The sequence below is a fragment of the Zalophus californianus genome, chromosome 6 (genome assembly GCF_009762305.2).
Source record: "Zalophus californianus isolate mZalCal1 chromosome 6, mZalCal1.pri.v2, whole genome shotgun sequence".
In the NCBI taxonomy this organism is placed as follows: domain Eukaryota; kingdom Metazoa; phylum Chordata; class Mammalia; order Carnivora; family Otariidae; genus Zalophus; species Zalophus californianus.
Genome location: NC_045600.1, coordinates 128,206,014 through 128,218,945, shown reverse-complemented (window position 1 = coordinate 128,218,945; position 12,932 = coordinate 128,206,014). Strand labels below are relative to the sequence as shown.

The following is a 12,932-nucleotide window of genomic DNA, read 5'->3' as shown; positions in this document are numbered from 1 at the left end:
TTTTTTCACATCATCACTACTTTAAGAAGTAATGACATTCACATCATAAAACTGTGAAAAATGTCACTTTTAAATTGAATGTTATTTTTAAAATACTAAGCCTGAATATAAATACTCAAATAATGACACTTTTTTCTATCTCTCACAGAATACCCAGAGGATAAGCAGTTCTCAAGCCACTCAGCCTCTAGCTACCCCAGTCGTGTCTGTGACCACCCCGAGCTTGCCTCCGCAGGGACTCGTGTACTCAGCCATGCCGACCGCCTACAACACTGGTGAGCCTGCTCTCTTGCCTTGTGTGGATTTTAGGTCTTTGTTTTGTGATCAACGTGTGCTTCTGTGATTTTTTTAAAAGTATATTGATTAAAATAAATTATTTGCAGTTCTTTCAGTTCACATTTGAGTTTATTAAAAAACAAAGGTTAGTTTTGAAAAATGTACAAAAACACTGTAGAATGATTTTCCAATGTCATCTTTTACTTACCCTTGACAAAGAAACAGGTAGCTGTTCCCAGAATTATGGCCTATATGTCAAGCCAGGGAGGATGAGAGACTGCTGCTTGGCATTTTCTCTGTCATGCCTCATCACACAGTATCCCACTCCTCCAGGCTGGTGAAGGGAGACAGTTTTCTCATGCTGTGTTAACCCACTGGGGGAAAGACGGAATCCCCTGGAACTCAGGGCTCCAGAATGTGGCAGATGTGTAGCTGCGCCAGGCAGGTTGCGTTTTCCTCTATGTAACTACCTGGTTTTGTTTCTGTCCTTTGTGCCTTATTTGCCAAACCAGGACCTTTCTTGTTTCTCCTCAGAGCCACTCACTCCTCCCTTGTGAGAGGAGTTTCTCACTCATTTATGTTTATTTAGACATTTCATTTTAAAATACCCTGTTTCGGGGGTTTGGTAGGCGAAGTTAGCACTGCTGAGTGATCGGAGGGGTGCTCTTAGCCACGCAGGCTGTCTGCAGAGGCCCAACGTGCAGCAGGTTTCTTCCAGATTAGCCATTCTGAGGAGAAGGCCGAAGGCCGGCATGTGTGGTTTCGCTTTCTCACCCGCTGAGCCAAACACCTGATGCTTCAAAGAAAGAAGGAAAGAAGGAAATAGTTAAATGATACCTTGTCAGTTATTCAGACTGCAGTGCAGGGCATTCATCCTTTCATGATTCTTCTAAGTAGACTATAATAAAAATCATCTAATTTTAGACTTCAGAGTAAATGCTTTAGCATGGTGCTTTCAAACTGCTGTCTGAAGCTCCCTGAGGCCATTGATACATTTGATTGTCACTTTAATTCCATGTAGTTCATTTAAAACAGAATTTTAAAAGGTTTTGTTGAAAAAAGAAAGCCTCTTAGGAAAATGTCCACTACCTTCTCTAACAATCAATATGAAAAAATGTCCAAATCTAAGTGCAAATGTAGAGTAAAGCAAGAGATAACACATCCATAGAAATTCTGTGTCCTTGCAGTGATCATTAGCTGTATGAGTGACAGTATGCCAGGGACGGAGCTTCTGTCCCAGATTCATGCCAGCTAGGGAGACAGGATGTACCTGAGGTGGCAGCTCTGGAGGTGAAGTCCGGAGTGGCTGAGCTTAGCAGCTTGCACTCTTGAGAACGTGAGGAAGGAGGGACACGTACGAGCTGAAAGGTTCAGAGGAGCACCGGCGGCAAAGATGGGGCTTGAACTGGTTCGAAGCGAGAGCAGTTTCCTGAGCACTTCATGACAGGTTTTCCCGTATATGCAGACGTTGCACTGTGCATGCTTTTAGACATGCTATTGGATTAGCAAGAACTTGTTTTTTAAAAGTCCAGAGGGAATTACCATAACATAAAAACAGAGTCCCATTCTCTCAAAACTATCAGTCCCTTGGCCTCAGTCTCATTCCTTCTTTTAACTGACTTGGTCTCTGTGCTCTTTTTTGGAGCATGTATTTGGCTTAATTTTAAACTATTATTTTTACTGTATTTAGTTGCCCTTTTTAAACACATGTCCGTTTTCATCTTTCTGTAGAATGTCATCTGCCTTTCTGGACATAGAGTCAAACTCAGGCCAAATGGTCAGGAAAGGGATGAAGATATGAGCGACATTTCAGGAAGCACAACAGTTTTTATGTGGAGGAATCCCAGATACTTCCTAATGCCCATCAGTTAGGTCACGCCCAGCTTCACAGACGGGCTCGCGCATCCATTCAACACATACTTGTTGAGTACTTGCTATGTGGCAGGTACTGGGCCAGGCACACAAGAGTGTATGGTTGCCAGTGGAGAAAGACACGGGACTGATAGCTCTAAGAATCATTTATTATAGTCGTGTGAAGAGCTACCTGAAGCTTCACTAAAGGGGCACACGTGATTCAGCTGGGCAGAGCAGGAAGAATGTTCCAGGGAGAGGGAGCACTGTGTACAAAGGCTAGCAGACCGGAGCATGGCTGGAGGGATGGGGGTAGGTAGCAGGGTGTGTAGAGTTGAAACTATAGAGGTAAGTAACAATTTATAGGCCATGTTGAAGATTTTGGATACTGGGAGCACTGGGAAGCCAGAAAGTTTGAGGCAGAGAGGTACCTGGAGCATATTTGTTACTTTAAGATCACTTTGGCTAGTGTTCATGGGGCAAAACTGCATGCCAGGAGACCACTCGGGAGGCCGGCATGGTGCCTGAAGTAGTGGATCCTGATGGCTTAGACGAGCGCGGTGGCAGGAGAGCTGGCAAAACGGGCAGGTTTGAGAGACAACACGGAGAACAGACCGGCCTTGGTGGGTGGTGGTGGGTAGGAGAGAAGTATCAAGAACACTCACAGGTTTCTGGCACGGGCAACCAGGTGCGTATCGGTGCTGTTTATGAAGATAAGGAGCAGGTTTGGAGGGGACGAGGGGGCCAGTTCGGGTGTCAGATTTGAGGTGTTCGGAGAGACACCCAAATGGGCATACCAAGTAGGTAGTTGGGAGGACCTAGAGGTAGAGAGAGAGTTGGGGGCTGCAGGGGGCACTGTGGAAGGCACCAGTGTGCGGGACCCCCTGTGCCGCCGCCTCGGGGAGTGGATGAGGCAGTCGGAGATCATGGCATGAGCAGAGTGTAGAGGCTGGCAGAGTCCTAAGCACCAGCTATGTTCTTGCCACTCGGTCCCTTTTTTATTAGTGTTAATTCACTAGGAAGACCAGCTTCTTTAAATACCTCTCTTGAGACATGAGAAAGCAGTAAAAAGTAGAAGAGTTTTTGCCACCTCTCTTCAAAACTAAATGGGAAAAGAGAAGTGTTAATGAAGAACTGAAATAGCTTGATGTGTGAATGATACCTAATGTCCTGAGTCTTGGCCAAAGTGATTATGACTGAGGCATTCAGAGAAAATGAGCTATATTCTCTACTATACTCTTGTCACACGTAAGTTTTTTCATGAACTTGAAGTTGTGTTGCACGCAGTCCGGGATCTTTGACAGCCCTGTACTGTGAACGACCGCCATTCATCAGTCATTGCTAACATTTGCTCCAGGCCCCCGAGGTTGGCCCTGCACGAGAAGGGGTGCTGTGTCCTTCCTGCTCCCCGGTAGTTCAAGAAGAGAAGAGCTGCTGATCGAGGCTCTGTCCCATCTGTTGCTCCTTTTTCGGGGGGCCAGGGAGCGATGGGCATGTGTAAGATGACAGCTGCATACGCATGTCCCTTAGCGATGGCCCTGTCATTATTTCTCTGTACAAGTGTGGAAAAAGGATCTCAACTTTTGTGAGCTAGGAAACTGTAAACATGTAGTACAGAGTTGAGACTGACTTTATTGAGATAATCCCAGACAGCCAAATGCAGCTAGGACCTGTAAACCTCCCCAAAGAAAAACTATTGTGGGTTCAGACCTGTGTGTTTTATGTTAGGAAGTACCTGGCTTCTTTGAACCGGGGAACTTTTGGAGCTACTCTGTGAAAAACGGATTTGCGTGGGCCTTCTCGCCCACACATGAGTAATACTTCTTCCCTTGTCCTAGATTACTCGCTGACTAGTGCGGACCTGTCGGCCCTGCAGGGCTTCAACCCCCCGGGCATGCTGTCTCTGGGACAGGTGTCGGCCTGGCAGCAGCACCATTTAGGACAAGCAGCCCTCAGCTCTCTGGTGTGAGTACCTAGAAATTGTCTCTGACTCTCTCCTCCCAGCCCGTGCACTTTATTTTTCTATCGGTTACAGTCTTTTGTGCTGTTTACTGTCATGTGACTGTCCTAGAATTTCTTTTTTACGTGGTACAGTGTTTGGAGAAAATATTTCCTTTATGTGATTCTAGATAATAACTTGGACACTGATCAAACTAGGCATTCCCTGAAGAGATCTGGGGAGCAAGGCTTCTCTTCTGGGGAGGTAGAGAGACTCAAAATAGTAACCAAAGGGTCCTGAGGCACAGACGTCTCCCACCTGCACCTCCCTTCTACCTACCAGCCAACCGTTAAGCCACCCAGTCCCACCCCTCCTTCCCCACCTCTACATCTGATTCCAGTGTTGGAAGAAAGGCAGCTAAAGGTATTCAGGCCCACGCCCCCCCCCCACACACTTTTTTTTTTTTGCTTTGGTGGTGTCCGTGCACAAAGGGAATAGGAAAATAAACAGCCAACCCTCATGGAAGCCAACTGGGTCTGCTGTTGTGCCCCCCCCCCCCCCCCCCTTCTGAGAGGCTCTCCTCTGCCTGTGCCGTCATCCTGGTTCTCCCTCCTGCTAGCACTCTCGGATACCCCCTGGGCACCACTGTAACCTCATCTCCCTGGTGTGCCCTCACCCTGTCCATAAGGAATGTTCTCTTTGTTGAACTCTTCTTGGTGAGGTTCAGTGTGTGCAGCGGGTTGGGATCAACCACATGAACCCCAGTAGCTGGATTCACACACACGATACCCCACCCCTGCTGTTCCTCTCCTCCAGTCTGCGGAGAAAGCCAAGGAGCGTTTCCTTCTTTGATTTTCTTTGCCCGTTGGCTCTCAGGGGGGTCTGTTCGTCCTAAATGAACACATGGCAAGCGGCAACGGTTTGGCCTCCAGGAGAAGCCTGTACACACACTGCTGCTCTGAGCAAGTTAGCCTTCCGAGGCGGTTTCCTCCCCTGGAAAATAGGGTCAGGTGACGGCCTTCGCGTTGCTGTGCGCACAGATGAGCTGCGCCTGTCCCAGGGCCAGAGCAGAGAGGAAGCCGTGTGCAGGGCCGGTGTCCTTCCCTCCCCTTCTGCTCCCCGCGCAGCCGCAGATGCACAGTTTCGGCTCCTTCCCCTGCAGAAGGACCCAGGCCGTGGCCAGGGGAACTAGCCCCCAAAGCTCTCCACCGTCCTGGGCATTTTTTTCCTTCCACAGAGAGGGCATTAAAGGCAGTCCTTGGGAATTCTGACGGGCTTCCAGTCGGGCGGTGGCTGCAGTACCATTCCGGTGATGCAGATGCACTCACCCACCATCTAACATCTTTTCTTTCCTTCAGTGCTGGAGGGCAGTTATCTCAGGGTTCGAATTTATCCATTAATACCAACCAGAACATCAACATTAAGTCAGAACCAATTTCACCTCCCCGGGATCGAATGACCCCGTCAGGCTTCCAGCCGCAGCCGCCGCAGCCGCCGCCCCCCCAGCCCCCCCAGCCCCCGCAGCCCCGGCAGGAAATGGGGCGCTCCCCTGTGGACAGTCTGAGCAGCTCGAGCAGCTCCTATGATGGTAGTGACCGGGAGGACCCACGGGGCGACTTCCATTCTCCAATCGTGCTTGGCCGGCCCCCCACCACGGAGGACAGAGAAAGCCCTTCTGTCAAGCGAATGAGGATGGACGCGTGGGTGACCTAAGGCTCCCGGGCTGGTGTTAGTACTTCATGATCCTGCAGCGAACTGCCCTACATATCTACATCGGTAAATAAGGACATGAGTTAACTATATTTATATGTACATACATACATATATATCCCTTTATATATATATGTATGTGGGCGTGAGTGTGTGTGTGTGTGTGTGTGTGTGTGTGTGTGTGTGGGTGTGTGTGGGTGTGTGTTGCATACAGAATCGGGCACTTACCTGCCTCGTAGATCTGCAGATGTGCGTCCCATGGCAAACAAAGCGCCCTGTAGGCAGAATCTAGTCTGGCACTTCTTTGGACTACTTGTTTCATAAGATAACCAGTTTTTGCAGAGAAACGTGTACCCATATATAATTCTCCCACACTAGCTTGCAGAAACCTAGAGGGCCCCTACTTGTTTTATTTAACTGTGCAGTGACTGTAGTTACTTAAGAAAAATGCTTTGTAGAACAGAGCAGTAGAAAAGCAGGAACCAAGAAAGCAATACTGTACATAAAATGTCATTTATATTAATTACCCAGCCTGGCATGGGTCTCTGTTGCAGAGGGGTGCATGGGAAGGGCTGTTGATATTTAAAAAAAAAAAAAAAAAAAAAAAAAAAAGCCCCACACATAACTGTTTTGCACGTGCAAAAATGTATTGGGTCAAAGAAGTGATCTTTAGCTAATAAAAAAGAGAGAGAGTAGAAAACACGCATGAGATATTCAGAAAATACTAGCCTAGAAATATAGAGCATTAACAAAATAAATTAATATATTAAGTTATAATTGGACTATGTCAGAAGTTTCTTTTTACATTCATATCTTAAACTGATTTTAGCTCATGTATATTTTATATGAAAGAAAACACCCTTATGAATTGATGACTATATATAAAATTATATTCACTACTTTTGAACACATTCTGCTATGAATTATTTATATAAGCCAAAGCTGTATGTTGTAACTTTTTTTTTAAGAGAATAGCTTTATCTTGTTTTAACTTTTTAGTTTTATTTTAAGAGGGGAAAAAAAAAAAACAAAAATATCTTGCAAGCAGAACCTTGGAAAAAAAAAGCCATGAACACTTATTCTATATGTAAATTAAAAGTTGAGCCAAACTCTTTTGTGTATATAGCATCTTAAATATATTATCACCTTTGATGTAAGTACCTATGTATTGTATGGTCACCAGATTAAAAAGTATATTTTTGTGGATTGCCGCCAATTTGGGGGGAAAAGGCGAGATCCTTATTAAGTAGAGTATTCACTGTTTAATATTTACTATTTTGTTAAATATACTGTACTTTGGATTTTAATTATTAGCCCAGTCTTTTCAGAGGATTGTATAAAGGGGTTTCTCCCCTCACTGGTGGTGAATGTGTGATGTTACATTGTAATCTTTGTGCTGTATGGGTTGAGCATCATTATATATTTTATATGTGTACATAAATAGCAAAGTGGCAAAAAAAAACTGGTGTTAAGTTCATCTTGCATAAATATAAAATGTGTTGTAACAGATTTTATAAGGCATTACTTAAAACTTGCCTTTTGTGAGGAAAAAAAATATAGTAGAAAAAGCTGGCCTAATTTAATATTAGAGAACATGGCAAAATAGTAGATGAGCACAAAGGTTTTATAAGTGGTAAATGATTAGGAAAAATATTTGTGGGGGAAGGGATCTTTTTTTCCTGGCCCCTCTGAAATAGAACGATGCAGCTGGTCACAAGACACTACCCTTCGCAACTCTCTGTGCATGGAAATGGCACTTTGGTGGGGGGAGAAGCTCTCTCCTGGGCCCATCGCTAGCCGGCACGGCTCGCCATCCTCATGAAACCTGGGCCGCACTCAGCTTAGCCTTTGAACGAGGCCTTCCTCCTCCGGGAAGACAGCGAAGCCGTGATGGCAGGTTCGTCCGTTTCCTGGGCTTGTGCCACAAACAAAATTCAAAGTCCTGTATATCTTTCATCATAGATTTTTAAATACTCCCTTTCCTGAGAAACTGAAAGTAAGGGTTTAAACATTGCTGCTATTTTGTATTTTAAACTTAATGTTGAGCAGCTACCTACAATTTATTTTTTACTTACATTTTGCTTTTCCCCCTAAATTGCCTTCCTTCTGACATTTTCCTCATATGCTATTTGTGACAAATCATCAGCCAGATTTCCTGACTGACACATGGGTATTAGGTACAGGGGAAACCTGTGGTGTTCACAGCTACAAAATGGAATTCGGTTTTAGGAACAGTTTGGGTAGTAAATTTCGATAGAGGCCAAAAAAAGGGAGGGTGACGTGCTGTCTCCTCCCATCAGGATGGCCATTGGGCTGTTATTCAGAAAGGATTAGTGTCTCTTTAAAATGTACTTTACTGAACTGCATACAGGCACGTTTCTTCATAAGGTCACACCTGATGGAAACAAGACAGTCTCCCAACACTGAATTTCCAAGATAATCCTTACCACTTTGTAAACCATTTATAGCTTTGAAAGTGTTAAGTGATTCTTTCGTTACTATTCATGCACGTTCATGAACTTCTGCTGTACATTGGAATAGGAGTTACCACATTCGCATTTACTGTCTATTTTCTTGTGTGCCTTATGAGATGGCTTTTCTGACTGTATCTCAATAGTCTTTCTTTCTATGCAGGTTTATAATCAGTACAACTACTGTTTTCTAAAATACTATTACACGAGGCTCGGAGTTTGTATTTCAATTACACTGACCAAGTAACAATGTATTCCGTTTTCAGGAAGTGAATATTTGACTGTTAACCCTTTTCCTGTCTGCCCAGTGTGACCTGGAGCGTATGGACTTGACAGACACCCCTCACCCAGACTCCATGTACAAACACATACACATGCACATCTCCTGGTGGAAACCAACTCAGAGTGGGGAAGACACGAATGGTGTTTCTTTAGAACTGACTTTTCTTACCGTTTTAGACTCGTGTGTTTTGTATGACACCATCACAAGAAAATTTTATCCTTCAGATGAAGTATTTTATTACTAAAAGACAAAAACAAAAAAAGCTTAGAGGACACCGCACTGGTTCGAGTACGGTTTCCAACAGCTGTCCTTCCCTCAGTGCGCTGACCGGTCCTACATTGAGAGTGAGAGTCACCATTGTATGTCTGCAGATGGTCCCGATCGAAACTCCATCTTTTGAGCCCTAATTATGTCCATTGTGTTAGAGACTAAATCAGGGGTTTGTTCTGAAAGAACAATATATGTTTTACCATTTCCTTTAACTAACTGTAAGGACAACTAACAAAGCATTAACCTATTTTCTGTATTAACCATCATGCGCACAAGAAATACATAGTAAATAAGGAACCAGAAAACTCCTGGCATTGGATCATAAGAAGCTAGATGATTAGAATGTGAAAAAGATTTTACAAATGTAAAACTTTTATTTCTCTGTAGAAACTTTCTTCACTTTGCTGTGCAAGAAGACACTGCTTTGCTATATTTAAAATGGCTTTTTTAAAAAGAGATTTATGTATTTGGTAAATGTTTGTAGTCAACAGTTCACACAAGAAGCTGTACACGGTTTGATCATGTAAAACCGTTTGGCGGCACAAGCTGGACTTTGTTGCCATCCTTGAGATGAACCTTTTAAGAAAAATAAGTTAATCTCAATTTTTCCCTGAATGTGTTTTTTCTTCATTATACAATAAATATTATAGTGAACTTTTTATCAAATGGTTAAGAAAATGCTAGAGGTTGTTGTAAACTATTTGTATCCTGCACTCACTACAGTAAAGACGGACTGGCTTTTCCTGTGTACTCCGGACTCTGTCATGTTTGCCGCCAGTCGCCCCCTTGCCCCCCGCCCCCCACGACGATGCCTCTCCTGTCCTTTCCCCTCACAAAGACCTTTTCCACCTGCAGATCCCCTTTACTTACTTTGAGGCTTAGTCAAGGAAACGGCGGCGGCGTCTCGCCAGCCTCGCCCATAGCTGCTCCTGAGAACTCCCCTCCTGGGCCGCCCGGGGCCCTGCAGGAAGCAGCAGGCCCTCCAGGGCCTAGCATCGGCCAGCGGGGCTGTTCTGCAGTCGGTGTGGATCGGATCAGATCCGATCGGGTAAGCCGCTTCAGGCTCTACTGACGACTGCTTGCAGGATATACTTGCGGGGGTTGGGAGGGGTTCCTGTTAAACAGAATCTAATGAACGCAAGTTCTGTCTACCCAAAATGCACACACAATACTGAGCGGCAGCAGACAGATTTACTAAATGATTTTCAAAAGTGACAGGTGTGAAAACTTCTCTTAAACTTGGCAGTGGAAAGTGTTCTCTTCACTGGATTTGCCTTTTAAGCCAGCTCTTAACTGAGCAGATTCTTGCTGTCAGTTAAGTTAAAAGCTAAATTTTTGTACTGGTTTTACTCGCTGGCTACAGTGAGGCTCTTATTAGCAGGTTTTGAAAGCTGGTTGAGTCCTATGGCTAAAAATAGCCTAATCCCAGCTGCAGCTACTTAAAATCAATTCATTGCGATTTCCTGGTTCACTCCCTCGGGTGCCTTCCTCTAGGCTTTAACCTGCTTTTAAGCTGATTCTGTGTCTGACTGGCACCAGCCATGGAGAGGAGTTTTCAGTTGGAGCCCTCCGCCAGCTGGAGCCTCCAGGCTGCTCTCTGCCTGGCCAGTCGCTCGGCAGGGGCCAGAGCACCACCTGGTCGTAGAACTGCGGAAACCGGCGTGTCTCCCCATCCTCCACAAAAAGTGAGGGGGGGGTCCAGAGAGGGACCCGGAGCCGGTGGGCTAGTGCCATCACGCCGCAGACCGTGCTGAGCTCAGCATGTGAGAGGCGAGCCCCGGTCCCCAGCTGTCCTGTCTCACAGGGTGTGAGCTGAGGACAAGCTCTTCTCACCCCCTCCCCGCCAGTGGCTGCACACAGCTGGGGGTACGCCCCTTTCCTCCTGCAAGACATCTTTTGCGCTCCCAACTCCATCTGCGTCTGTTTCCCAGATGACCCAAACTGACACGCAGCTCACCCAGCTTTAGAGAACGTGTCCTAGACTTCACTTTCTGACCTCATCTGCCATCATCGCTCTGGACCAAGGCAGCTGGGGAAGAAAATCAAGATCACAGTTGTACTAAGTGGTGTCACTGTATACTCCCCCCGCCCCAAACTCCCCTTTTTAAGCTTTTTTAAAACTTTGAACACTATTAGGAAACTGACCCAGTTACAGGACGACTAAGGCCCCCCCCTCCGTCGTGGCCGGCATCACCACACCCACCTGTAACTAGCTCCGCCGGTGTGCGTGCCCCCGGTACAGCCACGGGGCAGCCCTGCCTCGTGTTACTGGCCGGCACCACCGGGCCCACCTGCAGCTAGAGCTAGTCCCCCTAACCGAGGACCTGCATGCCCTCCACCACCTTTTCTGCAACCTGACCCCTGTCACTGACCTCCACTGCAGTATGCTTGCCCAGGGGCAGCATGCTGACACTCGGGTCCTCTGCCACTGCCAGGGAGCCCATAGTTGGCCCTAGTCCTTGCTACCTTCCCTGACACCCACTGCTATAACTTTGTCTGCAAAGGGACCTACAGCCGGCCCCTCACAGCCAAGTGTATGCACACCCTTGGCCCCAGCCACCAATGCTGCCTGCCCTAGTCCCTAGCTACTTACTGGTTCTAGAGGCATGCATGAGAAGCCCAGGAGCCCTTACAGGCACTGCAGACCCCTGCAGTGTTGACCAAGGAATATGCTGTTACCAAGAGCGTGGACCCTGGTGGCTTGAGCCAAAGAGCCATCCTGCCCCAACTGGACCTACTGCTACCAGGCATCCCTGCATTTGTTGCCCTGCACCACAAGACCTGGGCCACAACATGATCCACTGCACCCCTATCTGGAAGTGAAAGGCTTCTCTAACCAAAATCAGTCCATAATGTCTGGAAGTCTGGAAGAGGTGAGGGAAGTGTCTCTACCAAAGGAAGAGTCCACTAGCTGGACCCAAAGAAATAGAGATGCAAATACTGCCCAACAAAGAATTCAAAATAATTGTAATACAGATGCTCAAAGCTACAAGAGAACACAAAAATGATTCAACAGTACGAGGAAAACAATACAAGAACAAAATGAGAAGCTCAACAAAGAGAAAAGAACCAAATTTTGAAGGTGAAGAGTACAATGAACTGAAGAATTCAATAGTTTTAACAGCATAGTTACAGAGGCAGTGAGTGAGAAGGCAGATCAGTTGAATTTAAACAATTAGAAGAGCAATTAGAAAAATAATGAAAAGGAACACGCCTACAGGAGTTATGGGACACAAAAGAAACAATGTACATATTACTGGAGTCTCAGAAGAAGAGAGGGAGAAAGGAATGAAAAGCTTAAAGAAATAACGGCAGAATTTCTCAGACATGGGAAGAGAACTGGATATCCAAGTTTATTCATAAAGGTTGGTCACCACAAAATTTCACCCCAAAATGTTCTCCAAGATACATAATAATGAAAGTCTAAAACCAAAGGCAGAATTTTAAAAGCTGGAAGAGAAAAAAAGTTCTCTCAACCAAGGGAACCCCCATAAGGCTCTGAGTGGATTTCTCACCAGATATCTTACAGCAAAGAGAGATTGGAATGATAAATTCAAAGTGCTGAAGGAAACTGCCAACCAAAATACTTCACCCAGCAAAGCTGTCCGTCAGAAATGAAGGTGAAATAATAAAATCTTCCCCTAATGAACAAAAGCTGCTAAACTTTTGCCACAGAACTACACAAGAAATGCTAAAAGGGTGGGCGCCTGCGTGGCTCAGTTGGTTAAGTGTCTGAGTCTTGACCTCAGCTTAGGTCTTGATCTCAGGGTTGTGAGTTCAAACCCTGTGTTGGGCTCCTTGCCCAACTCAAATAATATATCATAAAATATTTTAATGAGCCCACATTAAATAAATAAATTTTGGGGGGCACCAGGGTGGCTCAGTCGTTAAGTGTCTGCCTTCAGCTCAGGTCATGATCCCAGGGTCCTTGGATCAAGCCCCTTATTGGGCTCCCTGCTCCGCGGGAAGCCTGCTTCTCCTCCCTCTCTCACTCCCCCTGCTTGTGTTCCCTCTCTCGCTGTCTCTCTGTCAAATAAATAAAATCTTAAAAAAAAATTTTTTTTTAAATTAAAAAAAAGAAATGCTAAAAGGAGTTCCTCAACCTGAAACAAAAGGATACTAACTAGTACCT

General features: G+C 45.6%; 1 protein-coding gene across 9 annotated transcripts in view; it reads left to right on the top strand.

The window, feature by feature from the left end:
- Positions 1-9,550, top strand: part of MEF2A (myocyte enhancer factor 2A) — a 172,383-nt gene extending 162,833 nt beyond the window's left edge. For all 9 annotated transcript variants that reach the window (XM_027569123.2, XM_027569121.2, XM_027569119.2 and 6 more), the window contains 3 exons: positions 149-275; positions 3,966-4,092; positions 5,425-9,550. In XM_027569123.2, coding sequence (XP_027424924.1) covers positions 149-275; positions 3,966-4,092; positions 5,425-5,779 — 609 coding nt within the window. In that variant the 3' untranslated portion in view covers positions 5,780-9,550. The remainder of the gene's footprint in view (positions 1-148; positions 276-3,965; positions 4,093-5,424) is intronic.
- Positions 9,551-12,932: the final 3,382 nt, after the last annotated feature.